The sequence below is a fragment of the Columba livia genome, chromosome 14, assembly GCF_036013475.1.
Source record: "Columba livia isolate bColLiv1 breed racing homer chromosome 14, bColLiv1.pat.W.v2, whole genome shotgun sequence".
NCBI lineage: Eukaryota > Metazoa > Chordata > Aves > Columbiformes > Columbidae > Columba > Columba livia.
In genome coordinates this window covers 16395862-16419049 of record NC_088615.1, presented here as the reverse complement: position 1 = coordinate 16419049, position 23188 = coordinate 16395862, and the positions used below count along the sequence as shown (strand labels likewise).

The following is a 23188-nucleotide window of genomic DNA, read 5'->3' as shown; positions in this document are numbered from 1 at the left end:
ACAGCTGTTCTTTTTCCAACTTGTCTATTTTTATACTGAAACCACTTGGATTGGAGGTGATATAACCAGCACAAGGTGCCAAAGCGTCATGTAACAATTTGAATCACTTGGAACCTTTTTTTGCACTGAAATGTCTATTCAGCCATAAAGTCAAGCTCACAGCGGCCATCTGTGCTAGGAGAAGAAACTGGAGAGAGAAATCAGTTCTCAAGCAGTAATTGAAAAGGCACAAAGCCTTCTTTAATTTAATATTTCATATAGAATGTTACATTACAAAGAAAGATGATACTCAACAATTTTATGCAGCTCTAAAATTAAGTTTAGTCTTTTTAATGCAGGTATCCCACATCCTAAAATTTTTAAGTAACTTTCATTTCCTAAAAATGATGATCTAGAAGAGCACTGGATTGTGAAAGATGAAACATATCTGCAAAGCATGAATGGTAAGAGCTTCAATTACAGTTTCTTAGGGAGGAAATAAAATTCAAGTCTGGATCTAGGTACAAAGCTGGATCTTGATCCTTTTTAAGTCTGGCAAATTTAGACTCTGGATTTTCCTACATTTATACGTCAGACGACAGCCTACAGGTTTGACACGCAGAAACATGACTGTGTTTGGCAGAAAACTGAAGGCCCTAAAGTTAGACGTACCTCTCTGAGTGCTAAAGTCACCTTTCCAATATGTACCCACATTTCACCAGTCACTGAACACCTTTTTTGACAGTATTGATACTATTTACTTTTTCTAAACAGATTTGAAATACAGATTTAAGTCGTGTACTTCAGCTGCAACTAAAATATCCTTCTGCAGAACTATCTATTCTCTCAATGGGAGAGTTTTCCTCCACGGTGAATTAAGCCGGCTGTAAAACCTTTTATGACACAGGACCATGTAAGCCTAAGCTTTGGTCTAAATTGTCTCTCTATTTTATTTTAAAAGGAAAATTCACTGAGGTCTGTGTTAGGGGTCAGTGTATGAAGCAGTGCAGATTGCCAGACAAGCAAAAGCATCTGCATTCTGAAGCAGATGATTTTCCTCTGATATCTCACTTCAGAGTTATCCCTTTGATCAACGGCAACCCAGGCATGCTGAAAAATGGCACTAAATTGTTATAAACTTCTACAAGAATCATAACTAACTGCTTAAAGCATATTTATTGCATCAGTCTGCATGTCCCAGGTGTGAGCCACTATTTGTAGTTACGAGTCAAGAGAAATCACAAGTGCCTTGGAAGATGGAAAGAAGGGTTGAGATCAGTGGCAAATACCTCCGAGTACATGTGGCAGCAAATGCATGGAAAGCAATTACCAAAATCATCTTGGCAGCTGGGGACTCAGTTGAATAAAGGTGCCGTGCTAAGGCCAAGGCAGCAAGAGGCAGCAAACCAGAGGTGGGGAATAAAGAGCTAAATGAGTTCAGTGGGATCCCTGTGCTAGTGAGCAGGTCAGCGCTTGGGAAAACTGCAGTGCTGAGAACTGGACGGGCTTGCAGGCTACATGAACCCAAATGGGAGAGAAAATGTTTGTCAGGAGAGAAAGAGACATAGCAAAAGTAGTGCAAATATTAATGTGTGTTATTATAGATGGCAAGAAAAATAAACATTAATGATGATGCATGGAGGCAGATTTTCCTAACCAACCTATCCGTGCTATTATATAGCTCAGTGTCATGATAACATTTGGAGTCTAGAGATGACATGATTAGTACGTATTTATTCTAAAATACACCATGCTCATTATGTTACAGCTTATGCACATGCCGGCCACATTATTGCCTCCCAATGTTTTTCCCCAGTGCAAAATATTATTTGCTGTAGGTCCATAAAAGCAGCTGGATGCCATCAGATAAGACTTTATTAGAAATAGACTATACTTTTGTTTAAAAAAAAAAAAAAAATAGCATTCACACACAGACGTAGTATGTAAAAAAAATAAAGAGCATGGGAAACTTAGTTCATATCGACTGGGGGGAGGAGGAAATAAGAAGAAAGAAGGGAAGCCTAAAACACTAACCAGCAGCGAAGCTAAGTTCCAAACTAGCTCATTGCATGAACATTTTATTTCTGAACATCTGGACTAGAAAACTGAGTATGTTAAAAAAACCCAAGGCTTCTCTTCAGAGCAAGCAAACAGTGGGAAAAAATGTCAGCAGTACGTAAATATACAGCAAAGGAATTTGGAAGAAACAACATATTTCCCTATTCCCAGGAAATTGTAAGGAGGCTTGCCCATGATGATGGGGTTTTGTGAAGGAATCACTGGGAAACAGAAACTTCTTGCATCATCATCCCTCTAAAAAGCCAGGAAACTTAGTGATCTTTTCAACTCTCTTCTAGATGGGAGCCTCCCTGCCAAGGTAATCCCTCCTCCCAAGGGGGGTACAAACCAAACACAGGGATGTCTCCTGTCATTCCAAGCTCTAAATACGAAGGAGATAATGGTTTTCACATGCTTTGTGTATATACAATCCAAAAGAGAAACTCAAGAACAAAGTTGGAAGGAGCGAGCCTATGTCTTCAGTCCACCATGTAATAAAACATTGCTGGTGATCCTTTTTGCTGAGCTTACATACAGTGAAATCTGACCCAGCGAGGGGTAACATTTTCCCTATGGGCCTGTGCAAGAGGTATGTTCATTTTTTTGCACGTTGCTATTTAATACCTGTTACAATGAAAGAATTCCTGTTTTAAGACCTCTAAAAGAACGTAAAAGAAGTTCTGAGAAGGTTATATTCAGCTGTAACAGACTGGTTTATCTAGATACACAGCAGTTCTTCCCCTTAAACCATGCTGTCTGGTTTAAGAAACACACTGCCGCTTAATAAAACGCACTGCGGCTAATATGCCTTGTGAAGGAATATATCAATAATGGAAGCTTATAAATGTCAAAAAAAATTACTCTAAAATGCTCCCCTGCATCATATCACCGTTCAGGCCTCCTGCAGGGAGGGAGCTGTGGGCTACCAACATTTGTAGCTTCAGTACCTGCAGCTCATCTTTTGGTACAGATACAAATAAGGAGCTCAGTTTATGTTGGTTGAGAAGAGAGTGAGATCAGGACTGAATTTTGAGACAGCTGGGACAGTTTCAAGGTTATATTTGCAGAACATGAAATATTCAGAGCCAGCCAGTCCAAGGCTGACTGTTCTGCTGACACATTTCTGGACCGAAAGCAGAAAGGCAAACTAGAGGCTCACACAGCCAAGAGGCTCCTACTGAAGAAGACAAGTCACGTCAGCTCCTGTGAACTCAAACTGTTCAGTTCCAGGCTACTGACTCATTTGCCAAGAAACAGCTTAAGAAAGATGGCAGTTTTTGAGAATGTGAGATTAATTTCGCTCATTCTGTGAAAGTTATGTTGTCAGTGTATCAGAAAGTATCATTAAAAAAAAATACAAAATTTAAGCCTAAAAATTCCTCAGTGGGGCAGTGACAATCATAGTAACATATGTGGTATCTTATTGTTGGCAAGTCATATTTGAATGCAATGAAACCTGAACAAGAACAGAGCAGAAACCACCTTGCAGACTCTTTATCACTGATAGCAATATATAAGGGAATACAGGCCTGGACTTGGATTTTAATTCAAACCACAATTAACCATGCCCTGCCTAACAGCGTTCCAAGGATGTGCATTCATTAACGCAAAATTTCCATTGTCACTTGAGTTACGACAGACACTCTCAGTATACTCCTCATTCAGCAACAGTCTTGTATTTGACTGCACCACTGGTGAAAAACAGGGCAAACCCCAACCTCGCACTGCAAAGGGAGTAAAAATAAGTGTGTCTCATTCATCAGCTGTCTTGTTACTAAATAGTAAAAACACTTCTAGATACTGAAAACCAGCAGAATCAGGTTTTAGTTCATTATAAAATTCAGAGAACTTACCAGCTAACTTAACCAATTATTTTCACATAGAAACGTTGATGACATTGTAACAAGACTCACCTGGGACAGATTCAATGAGAACCGAAAGGGAAAACAGCTCAGTATTTCTATTACCAACTGTTTAAGCCAAGCAGTTCTACCAGTGTATTTTCTTTCCACGGAAAGAACCAAAATCCACTGTAAAGTCATAGCAAGAGGTGGACAAAAAGACAACTAGAAAGATGGTTCTCAACTAGGATGAATTTACCTTACAATTTAATCTAATTATCTGTTATTTTAGACATCTCATGAAGTTTGGAGAAAAGAATTTATTGTTTGTTTCCACCACTGGCTTTCTTTTATTTTTCCTTTCTTTTTCTCTTTCTTTTCCTTTTCCTATTCCTTTCTCTTTTTCTTTCCTCAGAGGATAATTAGCTCACAGCTGCATAAGTCAGGAACATGTTTTCATCATCCTTTCAAACTGCCTGTTCTGAGTTTAGGCTGCTCAGAAGCACTGCAGGATTATTTGATAGTAATATATGCATTTGTTCCCTACACAGAGAATTAATGGACACAGGGATAAACTCTGTTCCCATTACGGTGCAATGTATTCAGTCAAGGGACAAATAAGTACAAAAATAACAGTCAAAACATATGGAAAGCACCAAAACACCAGTCACCACAAGGCAAAACCCCCAAGGCCCTACAAAGCCTCACTATGATGTAATTTCATGAACTTCTCGCGGAAGGAGCCATGTAAAAGGGAACTTACAGCTCGGTCACGTCTTTGGGAATTCCTTTAGGCAATATCCGCAGCCCTTTGTTGCTGCACCGAACCACCAAGTCCACGCAGGTACACTGGGAAGGACAAGGAGGGGAAAGCAAGCAGCTGCTTTCATCGTTACCTGCACAGGGGGACAAACAGGGCATTAGGAAATCAGTTTTACAGCTCGATGTTGTGCGCTTGGAAGATAACTGCTTATGAGGGCCCAGAAGGGACACCCTGGAACCCATGGGGACCATCCCAGGATTTTAAAGTAGATCCAATGCTTTGGATCAACCTGCCTTCTTACAGGTTATTTAGGCAACATGAACAACAGTTCAAAAACTGAATAGCAATATTTTTAAATAAATATTTTTTACTAAGGAGTATCAACTTCTCTGTAATTATGGAAATCGCACTAACATCAGTTACATGAATCCCAAATCCTCCCCCCTTGCCCCCAAATGCACTAGCTGAAATGGAGAACTTGACCAGAACCCTACCTTTAAACTCATCTAGGCAGATGATATCCACTATCTACTCTGCTTTAACAAGATTTTTTTTTTTAATTCAGCTTTTAGATGTTATTTTTAGATGTTAATTTTAGGTGTTCCTTTATCAACTGAGTTGTAAAACCTCATTGTTTTTGACAAGGATAAGCAGGCAAAACCCAAACGGAGCAGCATACTTCCAACTGCTGGCAATCCATCTGCGCACACATAAAAATATCTACTTTCTCCAAAAATGGTTTCAAAGTTCCATAAACAGCAGATTAAATCTTGTAATTGAAGAACAATAGGGTTTCTGCAGAACAAACCAACTCTTTGAAGTGAAAAAACATTAAAGCACGGATTTTCCCCAAAAGCAATAGGCTTTGCAAAACATAAGGCAAATGCACGTTGAAGTCTCTCAATGTATGTGAAAGGAAACACTTAGTGGCACGTTCTCTAGATGACAGGGAGAGGAACCGCACAAGGGTTGGAGAGCAGAGGCAGCCGGAGTACGCAGACACGGCGCCGCAGTCCCAGCGCACACGGCGGCTGTCGTCCTGCGCCGCTTGAAAAGAAAGAAATGATGCAAGGACTAATTGAGACAGATCTGCTTCTTTCTTCTCTCTGCTGGTTGTACCCAAGAGCACTGAGATCAAACAATAAGACTGGAAGTCCTGACACGAGATAACAAAATTACCTATAAATGTATGGGTAGGGGATCGTTTGTATTCAGAGGGACGGAGGAGCATGACCAGCCTGCAGGAGAACAGAGGGAATTTTTTAATTTTTCTCTCCTGCTGAGCTTAATGACTGGAAACAGAATTCAAAGGCTTTCATAAACCTGCACAAAAAGCACGTTGCTTCAGCATATTCGATTTTCCCCTGTGCTGTGTTTTACACCCTGCCACCATCTACCTTCCATTCACCACCGCTGCCTAAGCGACTGTGTGACAGAGAAGGCTCCCGAGCATGGAATGTCATTTTGTGGACCAGGATATTTCCTCTTCTTTCCTCCTAAACTAAATGCAAACTTCTCTTTAATGACTACACTTGGCTCCCTTGAGCTCTGAGCCCAAGCACCTGGGCCTGTTGCCAGTCTGCTCGACTAGGACAGGAATTAATTTCTACTCTGAGTAGGAAACTTCTGTCACTCTCATGGTCTCTTTAGAGGTATGACTAACTGCAGCTCCAGCATGTCTGGTCTTAGCAGACAATCACAGCCTACAAGTCAAGTTAGCAGTGCATTCATCAGGCAAATTTCTCCTTACTATTTTCTCTAAAATCTGTTTGATCGGAAGACAAAGAACCACCTGGAGAATGAAAGAAATGTCAAGATTTTTTTTAAACCTATACGGACCCAGCAAAGCATTAAACATCACTGAGTCATTTCAAATCATACCTAAGCTTTTTTAATTCCCTGTATTCATACCTGTTATTGGTGAAACTGAACAACATCCAAAACTAAAAGACTTTCCAAGCAAGCACTGTTCTCACTGGTATCAGAGTGTTAACTAAGTGTACGAATAAGGAAGTGGGAGGAAGGACCAGGAATATACGAAGCAGAGCATTTGTCCATAATAAATTAATTGTGACATTTAGGTGTAGAGTGTAGAAATTCAGAAACTGGGAATCAAGGATAAAAACAAACTCCTGTTAGGGAACAAGGATCTTCAGTTCTAGATGGCTGTCTTCCTCATCACTAAACTGAAGTGTTCACCATGCTGTATTGCTGGATAGGAAGGGAGGTGCTCACAGAGGTGCCAGCACTATCATAAATGCCAAATCAAACGGGATTTTCTTACCATCGCAGGTGAAGTCCTGGACATCTACATCTTGGATTGGAATATCCTTTAAGAAAAAGGGTTTCAAGCAGCGTGGATTTCCACTGACAATTCTCTTCTTCCTCAACCATTTTCCCAGCCAAGCCAAGTGGCAGTTACAGTTAAAGGAGTTGGCCAGCAGATTACTGAAATGGAACGGGACAAAATTGCATCAAACATGAGCGTACAGAAATACTGAGGTAACTACAGAAAGATGATGGGTTCCAAGTACAAGTGCCTTCCTGCCACCTCTTTCTGTGAGATTCTCCTCTGTTCTGCAGATCAGGGAAGGTCTATGAAGGTTTTATACTAGAACTAAGGTTGTAATACAAAAAACCCCCCAAAACATATATATATACGTGTGTGTGTGTGTTTATAAGCCCATATGCACATGCATTTCATTTCTATTTCTTAATAGGTTGTGATCCTTTGAATGTAAGGAGTGTAAGGTGACAGATATTTGGAGCAACCATCTTTCTAAGCTAACTGGAATTAGTGCTGAGAATCATGGAAAAAAAACCTTTTTCTGGAGTCCTGTACTTAAACATCTCTCCATTATTTTTGTGTAAGCTTTTTATGACTTAATTTCAGATGAAGAAAAGAGGCTGATATCTCTGGTATGAAAAAAGAAGGCTATCTTAGAAACCCAGACAGGGAGAATCAATAGCCCCGGTTTGAGGTTGCCTCAAAGAAAAAATGAGCTGTCACATTCCCATGTATGGAAAATGAAGCAACTAAACCAACACAGATGGAATTCTCACATCATATGTGAATATGTCCAAGAATTATTATTTTGGTGGTACAGGAAAAAAGAAAATAATGAAATCGCTAAAGCACAGCAAACCTTAAAGGCAAAAAAATTTAAGGCCTTAAAGAAACAGGTTCTTCAAATGCAGGTGAAACAGCTGAAGACCTTGTAAGCCTTCCCTTGTGACATACTTTTACAAACCTAAACATGTAGCCCAAATCACATTAGGTTTTCAGCCAAGCAATTCCTTCAGAAAACAATAGTGCTGAACACAAAAACATATGGCACAGTTGAGGTGTGGCAGCAGAAAACAAACCCAAATGAATTCCTAAATTACACGGGTTCTAGGCCAACATCACATAGGCACAAAATGATTTACAGCTGTTCTCGGCACTGCAACACAGCACAATGCAATCCCCGTGATAGCCCGGAGCTCTGCGTGGGTAATTATATAGGGGTCTTGCACATCGCGTAGAGGGAGAAAACTCAGCATAATGTTCAATAATAAAAATACTCAACCTATTTCAGGCTGACCAGGATTCAAAGGCAAAGGCTAACTTGCTGTATAAACGTGAGAAAACAGATTACTTAGGAGCTTTCAGACTGAATGTGGAGAAAAGCACTGAAAGCATTATTTTAATTCTAGTTACTTTATTTTAAAATTGTTTTCCATTTTCTTTAATCCATAATGGGACCACATGCAGGATGCCTTGTATATTTTCCATACTGACATACTTTGGCATGAACAGAGTGTTTAAACCAAATGTTTAAACCTCCAACGCTAAGTGAACCAATGCTTCAAAGGCCATTTGTTCCACTGATGGAGGAGCGTGAGATCATATTCACAGAACAACTTCCGTGACTCAAATCTTTAGAATGAAATAATCCACAATTGGAAACAAACAACAGGTGTACATAATCAGGTTTCTGGAAAAACAGCAGCTCTGAATGTAAAGAACATTTTGCACATCTAGAGAGCATCTTATCGGGACATGTCAAGAACTTTCTGAAACATTCAAATGTTCAATCTACAAAATGTTTGCATCAAAATAGTAATTATCCCTTTACACAGAGGTGAGGTTGCATTGATAATGTGTTACTGCTTGCTAGCTGAGCAGTAATAACTGCCCTCAAACCCTCATTTTCTTCTTGGCAAACAGAGGTTAACAAATAATCTAAGTTATTAAATCCTTGGATTAGAATTCGGATCGTGCTTTTCTTAGGAACTAAGAAAGAAAGAAGTTATATATAAAATGAATACATACAGAAAACAAAAATAAACACAGAAACAAACCTACTGTTTTGAAATTCAAATTAAAAAAAGGACAAATTTGCCTTGTCATGCATTACACGTCTTCCTGCCATTTTAACAACATCTAAATGTTGTCCTTTGTCCAGCTGTAGAGCAGTGATTTTTTTTGCTTTAAAGTAGTATGAAGTTCATACACGTCCCTACATCCACAGCAAAACTATGATGCACCTTCTGGAAAAAATGCAAGATCAAGGTTCTCTATGAAGTATCACGTAGGATAAGAGATTCCCTACTGCACTTGAAAAGCAATTGAAAGTCCAGAAAGGCAAATTATTTGCAAAAGCTTTATTTCGGAATCTGGCTATTCAAGTGGAGTTCTCAAATCATCAACAGTAATGTTGGGCAGACAGATTGTTATAAAAATTCATAGTTAGTAATCAGAGTTCCTACATGTAAGAGAGTGATTTAACCACTCAAACAGAAGCAAAGCAATCACGCTTTTAGCCAAGATGTTGCACTAACATTAAATCCAGAAGTGTTTACTCAAGGACATAGACATATTTTTAAAATCAAAGGGGAATAGAAGTCTTGAGGAGTGAAATATGCATATCCTACTACAAGTGTCTCTTAAAAATTGCAAAGAAGCCATAATATTAACTATTTAAATGGATTCTAGTGACCTGTTAGAAAAACATGCTGAAACACATTGTCGAAATTAGGCTGAAAATATATCCTGGAGTTCAGGTTAAGTTTATACTAGAATATTGTGTGTCATTCTGATGAACCAGTTATCACTCTGGCATTAGCTCCATGCAGCTATTTTAATAATAATTCATGGAAAACCTGTTCTGCTTGCAAATATGCCCACTTCAAATTAGGATGCTACAGTACCTACTTTGACTACTAACATACAAAACCGCTATTTCTTCACAATAACTTACAAAGGAGATGTTCTTCCTCTATTGAGAACCATTAGTCAGGGCATTATTTTCGGAGCTGTCTGTGTTTTGAGAATATCAATGGGGCTGATTCACAAAGAGTAACAACCAAAGGAGCAATATTTTTTAATGCTGTAAATATGCCAAGATAAAAATGGAAATGTTCAATGTTGTATGAATTTCTGGCTCACATTAATAGCTGCAAAAAAAGTCATTACAAATCCTGATTAACTCACAAAGTGTGGGTTGAACAGGAAAAGCAGTCATACGATCTATCTTCAGTAGCGTTGTCATCTAATATATCCACCTACAACAGAGCGCTGCCAGGAAATGGACACAGCTGAATTTTGCATTCATATGTGAAATATTACAATGGCCTTAAATCAATGTCTAAAGAAGTCAGAAGCATGCCTTCTCCAGTCTGTGGATCGAGCATCAAGTGAAAATGTGTCAAAGAACAAACTTCTTCATTAAGACACAGCCAGGAACTCGCTATGATCAACATGATTACAAGTCAGTGCCAAAGCAATCCATTCTAATTAGCAGCAGCTTTAATTGCTGTTGCTAGATATTGTAATAATCTCTATCCACAGTTGAAGCAAAAGAAGGAAGTGGGCTACCTGCTAACAAAATACGACAAAGATGCTTCCACATAAACAAGGTAAGGACTTTATAGACTTATTGAGAGAGTTGCAGCTATTCAGGGACCCTTGGAAGGAAGCACGGACGCAACTGCACAAGAAAACAGTCAATAAAAACAATCCAGTTGTGTTTTCTTTGCCTATCAAGTTTAAGGAGGCTTTTGGGACGACAAAATGTAAAGGGAAAAAAAGTCTGTGTTCTTTACGCTGCGTGGAGCTAATGCCAAAACGAAAACTGATTTGCTGGTGAAAAGTTGTAACAACAAAATGAAAGTGTGAGGAACACAACAGCTGAGATTCAACACTTCTTTCTTCTCCCAAACATGATGGAGAAAGCTTTAAAAACCTGAAATGCAATAGCACCAATAGTTTATTTTGACTGGACAATTCGGATGTACTTTCAGGGCAGTGTGAAGGGAATTAAGCAGACAACCTCCATTAACAGCAACATCAAGGTCCCCATTCACAGCTGGAAACAAAGAGAAGACTTTCTTTCCACATTTATTTGTCTGTACTTTATTACAATGGACACACTACAAAAAACATGTAAATGTATTTAAGAAGCAAGTGAAATACTTCAAAGAAGGCTTGAGAAATATAAGGGAATTATCAGAGAAGCTTAGGTTGGAATTTTCAAATTCACATTAAGTAGGACTGGAGTATTTTGTCCTCTTAGGCTCTTCTGAAAATGTAAGCATTAGCTAGCGGATTTCTTCTGATATTTAACTAATTTAACTGAAATCCAAGAAAGCTGTTCTTAAAAAATTAGACTCTGCTGACACTAAAGCAGCTTCGGGGAAATGAGGTGTATGATAAGCTGTGCACTTCTGAGCGTGCAAAGGTTGTTTTAGGTGAACTTGTGCTGTGCACTGGCTATGACACGGCAGAACATGCAGTTGTCCTGCCTGACGCTGGCAACCTCAAACATTTGCCAGCCACTCCAGCTAAAGCAATCCAAACATTTTTCTACATCACACCTTGAACACTCCAAACCTGTGATTTCAGCACGATGGGGTTTTCTTTCCCTAAATGAGCTTTTCCATATGTGATCAATAAGTAGTTTGGTTTTGAAACTCAAATGTTGTAAGCTTAAAAGGAAAGCACAGAATAACGGCATCGTGACATGTTTGCACCATAAAAAGATAACTTACATTGTAGACAAAGAGACTAAAGTGCTGAAAGCTCCGGGCGTGATGGTGCTGATGTGATTGTCATACAGAGAAAGCAGCCTCACCGAGCTCAGTCCAGCAAAGGTGTCGTTGTTTATACAGCTGATAGAGTTGCTCCTCAGCATCCTGGAAGGATTAAAACAGAGAATTAGGAACTACTGGAGGGAGGTACAATTTCAGGATAGGAGGTCTTTTATCTAGGGCATCAACAGATGCTTTGGCAAGCACTGTTCTCTATTTTTATTGATTGCTGAAGAACAACACAGCTAAGGGGGTGCTAAATGCATGTAAATGGTCTTACGAATTGCAAACGCGTTTCTTCCACACAACATCAGAGACTGATGAGAGCTCCACGTCTGAAAGTAGCATGCAATTAAAATTATGACTAGTGGCAAACTTGAAATAAAAACTAAAGGCTTAATTTAGTAAATATCTGAGAGTAAGCAAATATGTAATTCAGGGATCAACTGAGAAAGACTGCCAGAAACGTGTGACAGTAACAATGCTATAACAGTTACATTACTACTACTTCTATCATGGATTATTTTTTTTGTAATCCACACTGCAAAAGTATGGAAGGAAGCAGCATCCTCAGCAGAAATAAAGCCGTAGCTTAGGAAAGATTTCCAGACCCAACACAAGCTCTGAAATGTCGTTATGATCATTAATTGACAAGACAGAAAGCAGTAACCATCCTATAAAATGGTCTTTGCTCAGTGCTCGTACCAGATGAATTAGTGCTGTGTTTTGGAAGATACATCTCTGAGTTGTTATGGTAACAATGAACTCGACAATAAAGCCCAATTAATCTCAAAGACTGTAGTATCTTGTTTCACTCCATAGCAAAAAAGGCTCATGTGTATTTGTTACACTGCATGGTTATCAGCATCTGCATTGGTAAACATCACTACACAGTTGTAATATTCCTACTTAGGCAAAAAATTATTCCTAATTAAAGCATGCTCCCGAAAAGCTATAAAATATACGCAGTTCATGCTGCAGTTCCAGTGAACTGATCCTCCAAACTGAGGAGGGTTCTTTCCTTGGTATCAAATTAATGCAATGAACAATGAAAATTCAGACTCCCTTAGCTGTCTGGATTTAAATCTCAGACTGGTATCTGCCAGTTGGGCATTTAGATGCTACATCAATAGATGCTTGAAAAACACCGAAGAGATATTAGATACAGCTGGGAAGAAATTCACAATGTAATCAACAAACACTCAGTGTTTAAGAGCTGAACACTGCATTGCTTTAGCATTACCTGTTCTCTACGTACAGCCGCCAACACATGCACTGCAGTCTCTACAATTTTGGTTTGCAACTGGGGTAAAACTGTGTCAGAAAAGTCACAGGGCACAGAGACACACACCTTACATGGGGAGTATTAACCTGCCTGAAAGCCAGGTCCACAAGCTCTAAAATGAATAGGGCAGTAAATCAGAGAAGTAAGGCCCTTAGTGTCTCAGTAGCAGTAGGAAACATTCTCTCAATTCCGTACGCAAAGTACAGGCAGCAGTACTGCAAGATGGGGTGACTGCATTTGGATGCCAATACATTTTGCACAGCGATTTCTTACATTTCAGGAAACACACACTCCTTTAAAAACTGGACCATGACTGTGCAGTGCGGAGAAAGTCAATTAATGCGTAGAAATGTAGGTCCCTCAAGCCAAAACCTTTGGTTTCGTATCATGGTTCACCATGCACTGCATGACCTTCCTGAAAGAAAACTTATACTGACAGATCTTCACCTCATGCTGTGTATATTTAGACTGCTTTATCAGCTAGGGGGAAATGTAGGTCAGGTCAGCAGGATAGCTTGAATGTTAAGCATCTTTTTATTAAAAAATGCTGAGTTTTGTTTAGGAGCACTGCCACGGGCTGCGTTACAGTATAAAAATTAATTTAGTATCTACGGACAGTATTTTCAAATGCCTTCGTGAAGTGCATACATTAAATTAAAGAACAGATGCCTGTAACCACAGGAAAAAATAAAAGGAAGAGCAAAAGAAAAGTTCCCTATTCGTCATTACAGTCCTTGAAGTGAAACTTGGATTTCTTTTCAGACTTGAGTAAGGACTGAAGTAATTGTGACATGACACTTTGCAACATAAGTATTTGCTGCTAATGAATAAACTGCAGATTTTAAATTGCATTTTGATTCCCAGAGTCTATTTACTGACAGCATCCTTCCAGCCAAATGCTTGCTTTCTACAGTAGGGAAGACTATGCAGGAGAGGTATTTTTCACATACAGATCATACATATCATCTGGTCTTTTCTGCCACTAGAAGCCTAGTCCCTGACTGTTTCTCAGAATCATCAATGGGTAAATTAGTTACCATCCTGAAATCTTGTCTGTGTTCCTTCTTCCTATAGAACTTTCAACGTGAAAATAAATCAGTGTTAGGTACTGTGAGTTTATGTTTCTCAGCCTAGAAAAGGCTCCACAGAGACCTTATTGTGGCCTTTCAGTACTTAAAAGGGATGAAAGATGGGGACAGACTTCTTAGAATGGTGTGTTATGACAGGACAAGGGGTGATGGGTTTAAACTAGAGGAGGGAGATTCAGGCCAGACATGAAGAAGAAATTGCTGCCCGTGAGGGTGGTGAGAGCCTGGCCCAGGGTGCCCAGAGAGGTGGTAGATGACCCATCCCTGGAGACATCCCAGGCCAGGCTGGACGGGGCTCTGAGCAACCTGAGCTGGTGAAGATGTCCCTGCTCATGGCAGGGGTGGCACTGGGGGAGCTGGGAACGTCCCTTCAACCCAAACCATTCTATGATTCTATGATTCTATGTATAAGTGTTAGTCCTCCAAAATAAATTACCCAAATTGTGTAAGCACACAAGTAATATCAAGCTGACTTCTTATGCATCTGGGCTCTGTGTCTCCTTTGGACTCTCCCCAACCACAACCACATTAATTGTATCCCCATGCATAATTTTTCTGGTACTTGGTGTGGGCAAGGAAGAGCATGCTGTGGCTAGTGTCTGTGCTCATGGCTACTACACCTGGTGCAGAGCGAGTGGCCGGTCACTTTCTGTCCGCAGGACCAGTGACAGTTTGGTTATGCCTGTCTTAAAGTTGCTTAGCTATACCTGTTTTGCTGGCAGCAATAACTCGACTCTTTCTTCTCTCTCTACCGATTTCATATCATTTGTAGGATATTAAAAATCTTTTAGGCTCCTAGCATACTCCTAAGACTGGTTTAAGCAGTTTGGGTGGAGGCAGAATGGGAGGATGGACTAACAGATAGCAAATAGATGATTCCTATGTGCCTCGTTTCCATAGGAAATACCAAAATAATAAAAGTATTAAATGATTAAGCCATGACAGGTTCACCACCGTGTTGCTCCTGAAATTCCTGAAAATCCATTTTTTCACAGAAATAGCAGACAAATCTCAAACTTACTCAGGACTAGAAATATATCGAAGACTTCATGACATCAATACAAGACCCTGCCTTAGAGCTTGTTGTGTAGCAATGGATATTTCAGCCTACATTGCTGAACTTCAGCACTCCCACTCAACTCACAGAGGAACAGAAGAAGACGGGTCTTTGCACTTACAATGTCTTTAGCCCTGTGAGGCCTCTAAACATTCGTCCATGCACCGATTCCAGTTGATTCTCAGTCAGGATCAGCTCCTGCACTCCTGAAGCTCCATCGAACGTGCCTTCTCGGATCTCCTTGATCTTATTGTTGCTTAGATTTCTGGGAGGACACAACCAGTCACAATAAGAAAATTCATAGTGTTTTATTGCAAGCATATGTCATCACAGCAGAAAGAGGAAAATGGGAAGAATATATGCCTTTTGGTGATTATCTAGAGGGACATTCATTCAGCAAGAACATACAGAAGTTCAAAAGTATACCTGCCATACTTACGAATAGCTCCCCTTCACTCATCAAAAGCACAATTATGTCAGATATATCAAGAGTATTTAAATTAATGGAATTATCAGCTCTTACACCTCATGTCATTCTTGCTTATAAGGGCCACAGGTATTCAATAAGTGAGGATTTCTCATGAAGTTATGGACTATACGTGGGACTGGGTGCTCACCTGGCAAGAATCAGTTAATGTTACTACCACCGAAACAGGTACCACACACTGACACAGGGACCACTTTATTTAATGTACCAGGACCTTCACTCTTTTTAGATCCAGCACTGGAGTAACATACAAAACCGTGTGACTCCACGTATCTGATACAAATTTTAATATGTGCATTCATGAACTCCCAGACACTTAGCACCACAATTCAAAACTAAATGAGTACCGCTTACTTCTCAATTCACAGCTACTGCAATATACAGCATTATTTTCTAAATATTTGCTTTGCCTATGCAGTCTCAAGATGTTTGCTTATAGATCTACATTGGAAAACTGCAACCTACAAAGTCAAATGAAGTTCTGGTGAAATGCAAAGTTAATCTTTTGAATATTTCATATTTGGGAAAAACACAGTGAATAGAAAACTTCTGAATGATAAAATGCCATTAGAGAGGCATAAAAATAAATGGCATTTAATTATTTAAAACATTTATATAAAAGGCCTTAAGCATACTAAAACCTTAGGCCTCAGTTCTTCAAGCACCTCTTATGATGCTCTGTATAGATTATGATGAATAATCCTATTTGTTTAGGTTTATGACTGGAAACACTCTTATTTGTTTTACTGTCTACAACAAAAAAGAGAAAGTAAAAAGTATCTTGCTCCCAAGAAGATGCCAAGTTCCAACACTATTACTCATACTGAATAGCTCATTCTTCTAGAAATGATCCCAGTACACAAGCAGCATGAGTAATAGCTTCAAAATCCAATTCCAGGTGATACAAAACAAATGACAAGGTATCAGATTAACACCTGGGCTACTCTGCTGGGGAGAACAGGCAATCTTGTTGGGATAAAAGTTGACAGAAGACACGGCAACAGGACAGCTTGGCCACAAATAGAAATAATGTGGGTCTTGTTCTTTGCAGAAGTCATCACTTAAAAAAAAAAAGGAAAAGTTAAGTCTTGGAGATATGTTTCATGTGGGAAACTTGAGTACACTGGTTAATGTCTGCGGAAGAACTGTCAGACAGCGGGCCCTACGGCATGTGGCCCATCACCTCTGGTGCAGTCTGCGATCAGAAAGAATAGGAGTATGCCAGCAATCAGCCAAAAATAACATGAAAACATACAGAAATACTTACATGCAGATTTTGCTTTCCAGAAGTTTAGTGCTTTGTGCTAACATTCACATGAAGAGTTTATGTTCAGTGTCAAAGCGAGTCAAGGAAGGATATTCTGACATATGCATTTAATTTTGGGACTCAGCTATTTCTCTGGTGGAAATGTTTATAGCTCGGCATTGCTTTTGAATGCTGACATAAATAAATGCTCCCAGTGATCCCTTTCCTGGTAAAGATCATTCCATGATGCATATTTGCACAAAAATAAATGAATAAATAAGTAAATGTTTGCAGTGGGAAGTGAGGGAGAGTTACTACAATACAAAAAGACTTCGACTTTCAATTCGGAGATTGCAAAATGACCTATACATGTAGTTAGAAGGTTTTATTAGTTTTTACCATCTAAAGATATTTAGTCACATGTACTAAAACATGGGCACAATTTTAATGTATTATTAGATACTTAAGTCAAAAAAGAGCCAATATTGGACAAAAAGGCTGGCCATGATTCCAAAGGAACTGGCACATTTACATAAGCCAAACCATCCAAATCTTAACTGCTGCCAAAGAACTCTTATACATAGGGAACTTCACTCATTTGAATTAATATTTCCTAATCATTTCAACAACACAAAATTATCCAAAAATATGCTCACAGTTTCAGAAGCAGCATATTATATATACCTTTTCCACGCAAAATATTTGCTGTGGTGGAATCAAAGTTGCAAGGCAGAGCTGTACAATAATAAATAGGTAAAGATACTGCCATGCAATCCTGCTTGGAGTGCTGTCAAAGCAGATGCTCTGTCAACCTGGATTTCTTTATCTGTCTCCTCGAATTAAAGCTTCCTGTATCAAAATGCAACCAAAAAAAAAGGTAGATGACAGCACTCATTTACTAAAAACAAAAAATCCTCCTTAAATTCTGACCTACCAGAATAATAAACATGAAAAATTACATACTTTTCAGTCCAGAATTACCAGCAAAAATAATCAGCTGATACAAACCTTGAGAAATGAAAGCAATGAAGCTTCTGCCTGCCCTGCAGCTCGGAAAGCTCTGCTCTCTCCTTCCCAGCACTACAAGAATTTTTATACATGATCATAGCACTTGACAAGGAATTTGCTTTTATCAGAAGAAAACTTGTGACAGACTTTACAGCAAACTCCCATTATAGAAAAGCCCCATGCTCTTGCAACCTTTAGCTTCTATAAGGAATTCTTCTTGAAATACTGGAAGACAGTGGAAAAGAAAATGAGTCTTGGGTATTTCCCAGTATACCTGTGCCCTCTGGCAGGACCCAAATGGGAACCGACAGTCAACCTGGTCACTCAATAAAGGTTATTGTTGCCATAAGGACTCCCTGATTTATCCTGGTGATAAAGTTTAATCCTATTTCCAGACTTGTATTTTGGGGAAGAGGTCAAAATAAATTTTCAGAAAGCCTGGGTTTACTTTATGTGGGGCTGTGAATAGGGAACGAACAGACCTAAGAAGCTATCAAGGTGACATTGTTCACACAGCCCACTTTTCAGTCAGACTATATTTCCTTTACGGCTGGAGTTTATGATAATATTACTTCTGTTGAATTTTTTAAAGTTCAACGCAGAACAAGATGGATTCTACTTAGAGTTAACATAACCATTCATCCTGCTGTACCTGCTGGGTCAGTCTTAACATTCGTCGCCACGTTACCAACACACCTTCCGCAAAAACAACCTCCAGAGCACGGTCCGACTGCAAAGGCTCTGCCCGGTCTCACCCAAACCTGGCAGTTTTGTCACACAAACAGCCTGTGCTCAGCGGGGCTTTCCCTAGGACATTTGTGTCTATTCGTGATGCATTTGGAATTTAAAAATATATGTTAGAAGGAAAACTCCAACGCTGTTGCATTCTTCTGGAGGATGCTCAGAAGGTTTTACAGCATTTACCAACAGTCTGACTGGCTTTTATAGAGCTTTTTCTAGAGTTCCTAGAAGCTGGGTGGCACTGCAAGCCTGAGTCACTACAGACAGAGAACTACAACCAGTGACTATCCCCCATTCATCCAGCAGAGCAGACTGGTGGCCTTGCCGGGGAAAAAGGGAGGCACACGATGTGCCCAAATGCCACGTACCACAACACTCTCTACAATATCATTTCCAGAAAATAAAGTCTGATTCTGTACAACAAGTGACAGATGACTGCAACCTCAATTGCCATGGCAAAACGTATGCTCAGGGGAAAGAACAGCGGGTAACAGCTGTTTCCAAGGACACAAACTACTTTTACCTCCCCAAGTAACCTGAGATTCTGTTTTCGAAACTGACTTCCAGTCTGCAAATTTTATCATGATTCATTTTTATTTTGGCTGGAAAATGTGTTAAATCCTGGGCTGACACTCCATACGATTTAATGTGGAAGAAATATTTACAGACAAATTAAGCCTCCAAAAGTAATTATATACTAGAGGTGGAGTTGGCAGTACCAGCAATTGCCAAGACAGCCTGACACTTCCTATTATAAGGCCATATTTTGAGTTCACTTTGTAACTTTGGCAAGATTTAACAGAATGAACCATCAGATGTCTGTTGCAGGTTCTGAGGTAAACATTTTTTATCGTTCCTGTTCTCCAAGAAAAGAGGTCAGTCCTCTTTGTCCCCAGCAGTGCATGAAGTATGGCAGCTCACCTTTTTATTCTGAATGTGAGCTCACTGCCACTTTTCTCTCTGCAGAAACTTCTGCAGTGGGGATCACAGAATCCCAGAGTGTCACGGATTGGAAGGGACCTGGAAAGCTCATGCAGTGCAATCCCCCCATGGAGCAGGAACACCCAGATGAGGTTACACAGGAAGGTGTCCAGGCGGGTTGGAATGTCTGCAGATAAGGAGACTCCACAACCCCCCTGGGCAGCCTGGGCCAGGCTCTGCCACCCTCACCAGGAACAAGTTTCTTCTCAGATTTAAGTGGAACCTCCTGTGTTCCAGTTTGAACCCATTGCCCCTTGTCCTATCACTGGTTGCCACCGAGAAGAGCCTGGCTCCATCCTCCTGACACTCCCCCTTTCCATATTGATCCCCATGAATGAGTCACCCCTCAGTCTCCTCTTGTCCAGCTCCAGAGCCCCAGCTCCCTCAGCCTTTCCTCACACGGGAGATGCTCCACTCCCTTCAGCATCTTGGTGGCTGCGCTGGACTCTCTGCAGCAGTTCCCTGTCCTGCTGGAACTGAGGGGCCACAACTGGACACACTATTCCAGGTGTGGTCTCACCAGGGCAGAGTAGAGGGGCAGGAGAACCTCTCTGACCTACTGACCACCCCCTTCTAATCCACCCCAGGTACCATTTGCATTCCTGGCCACAAGGGCCCAGTGCTGGCTCATGGTCATCCTGCTGTCCCCAGGACCCCGAGGTCCCTTTTCCAGTCCCAGTCCCACTGATTTCCCATGGGCACCAGGGGGTGGGCAGGACCTGGAGCTGACATCTGGAGCTGCAGCCTCTCCCTGTGGGTCAGCATCCCCTTTCAGCCAGCAACTGCATCTCTGTGCTCGCACCGAGTGAGGTACCCAGCTGGTTTGTCACCTGAACTTGTCTGCTGTGGCCAGAGACCCCTCCAGGCTCCCACTGCCATGGGAGTCCCCAAGCACCGGAGGGTTTTTTCACTGATTAACAACTGGAGGGCAGCAGGCCCTGGAGCCTTGTATCTCCCAGGGACAGGATACCCCCAAAAACCCGAGTCATGGAGCTGCTCCCGCTCCCACAGAGCTCAGAAATGCACTCCCGTGTTTGTCCTGCACTCCATGCAGATTCAAATTGCTCTTTTCTGACCACGCTGCACAACACCAGCAACACAGTTCTGGGAGGCTGGAAGTCACCATAATGAGACATTGACTTTCAGAGACAAATCGTCCCGTTATACTGGCAAGATCAGGTGAGGTAATATGGTAAGAACGCAATGAAAGCAACACAGAGTTCAGCACATTTTGCAAAACCCATTGGAGAAGCCAGTAAATTCCTTCTGGATCAGGTTAGATCTGATACAGGAGCCTACATCAGCCTTTTTATTCTATTGTAAAAAAATATTAAACATAAAGTTGGATTAAAATTTAGGTTATGAAAATAGCTTTATGTATATGGGATTTTGCAGCTAATTATTGAAGTTGATTTTTTTTTAAAGGCCTATGCAGACATGTTAACCTTTTAAAAACCAGCAAGGTAATATTAGCAATTTAATTCCTAAATAAAATGTGGCATAACTTTGCATTATGGGTCTGTGACCTTTAAATTTCTATATCAAGAATTCAATTTTGGTTTGCATTAAAATGTATTAAATCCTGGGCTGACACATCATACAATAAGATTCAGCTTAGGAGGAATATTTACAGAAAAATTACACCCCAAAATCTAATTACAGATTAGAGGTGGGGTTGGCAGTACCATCTCTTGCAAAGGTGGTCTGACACTGCCCATTTTTTTTTATGTTTACTTTATAACATTGATTTAAAAGAATGAATTGTCAGATGTCCTTTTCATGTCTAGAGGTAGATACTTTTTTGTTTGTTTGTTCTTCAATGGGAAAGAAAAAAGAAGGAAATTCACCTACTCCTGTAAATAAAGCTAACCAAAATACCTTTTTTCTCATATCTCAAAACTCGGATAATCTTTTTGTGAAAAGCCCAAAGTGCTCAAATTCTGATTGCAAATGTGTTAATTGGTAACTACCATGTAGGTATTTTATTCAAAGGATACATCTTCCCTGTGAACATCTGTTACAATTTGGCTGAATTCTTAGCCTTTAACAAAAAGATTAAAGATTCCTCCCACAATCCAAGGAGACTGCAAGATGCATCTTTTGGGATGCATTTTAGGAACCCATCTTCCAGAGATTTTTTCACTCGAGGTTGTTCTTTAGATGCCATCTTCCAGTGTTTCTCAAGACCAAATTTGCTGATGACACCAAGTTGGGAGGGAGTGTCGACCTGCTGGAAGGCAGGAGGGCTCTGCAGAGGGATCTGGATAGACTGGAAAAATGGGCTGATTGCAATGGGACGAAGTTCAACAAGGCCAAGTGCCGGGTCCTGCACTTTGGCCACAACAACCCCCTGCAGCGCTACAGGCTGGGCACAGAGTGGCTGGAGAGCAGTCAGGCAGAAAGGGACCTGGGGATGCTAGTTGACAGGAAGCTCAACATGAGCCAACAGTGTGCCCAGGTGGCCAAGAAGGCCAATGGTATCCTGTCCTGTATCAAAACTAGCGTGGTCAGCAGGACAAGGGCAGTGATCCTTCCCCTGTGCTCTGCATTGGGGAGGCCACACCTGGAGTATTGTGTTCAGTTCTGGGCCCCTCAGTTCAGGAAAGACATTGAAGTGCTGGAGTGGGTCCAGAGAAGAGCAACAAGACTGGGGAAGGGACTTGAACACAAGCCCTATGGGGAGAGGCTGAGGGAGCTGGGCTTGTTTAGTCTGGAGAAGAGGAGGCTTAGAGCTGAGCTCATCACTCTCTAGAACTACCTGAAGGGCAGTTCTAGCCAGGTGGGGATTGGTCTCTTCTCCCAGGCAGTCAGCAATAGGACAAGGGGGCATGGGCTTCAACTCTGCCAGGGGAAATTGAGGCTGGAGATGAGAAAGCGATTCTTTGCAGAGAGAGTGGTCAGGCATTGGAATGGCTGCCCAGGGAGGTGCTGGACTCACCGTCCTGGAGGTTTTTAAACTGAGATTGGACATGGCACTTAGTGCCATGATCTAGTCAATGGACTGGAGTTGGACCGGGGGTTGGGCTTGATGATCTCTGAGGTCTTTTCCAACCCAGTTGATTCTGTGATTCTGTGAAGACAGTGCAGGACACTAAGTGCAAGGTTTGGGATTGGGCACATATCTTTATTCAAGTATTTATTCTAACAATTCCAGGCAGTATTAAGAAGTTATGTCAATCAGAGGGCCATCATTCAGTTATCCAGACTCCAGATATTCAGACTCTTTTCAGAGAAAGAGAATTACAGAGATTAATCAAAGAGAAAAAAAAGGCTAATGGTCTGCCACTTCCAAGCTCTGAACTGTTTTCTTAAGCCTAGGTAGCAAAGCAATTTCCAGCCAGATTCCTCCACCTGCTGTTTTCCTTTAACACTTGAACAGACGAGGAATATGATGAGGCAGATTCAATATTGCCAAACAAATAACAGTAAAATTTCTTTTCCCTTATACACGCTGAAAAATGGGGGCTTGTTCAATATTCTTCCTCCTTAATTTAATGGCAGCAGTAAGACTTAATGAAGAGCACAGGCACCCCATACCTGCCACACACAGAGAGCTGCTGCGTTAAGCATTAGCAGCAGCAGT

At 40.7% G+C, this 23188-nt stretch overlaps 1 protein-coding gene across 4 annotated transcripts in view; it reads right to left on the bottom strand.

The window, feature by feature from the left end:
* Window positions 1-23188, bottom strand: part of SLIT3 (slit guidance ligand 3) — a 535141-nt gene that overhangs the window by 90973 nt on the left and 420980 nt on the right. For all 4 annotated transcript variants that reach the window (XM_065030140.1, XM_065030141.1, XM_065030138.1 and 1 more), the window contains exons 18-21: window positions 15264-15407; window positions 11674-11817; window positions 6926-7089; window positions 4642-4774 (exon numbers count right to left, since the gene is read on the bottom strand). In XM_065030140.1, coding sequence (XP_064886212.1) covers window positions 4642-4774; window positions 6926-7089; window positions 11674-11817; window positions 15264-15407 — 585 coding nt within the window. The remainder of the gene's footprint in view (window positions 1-4641; window positions 4775-6925; window positions 7090-11673; window positions 11818-15263; window positions 15408-23188) is intronic.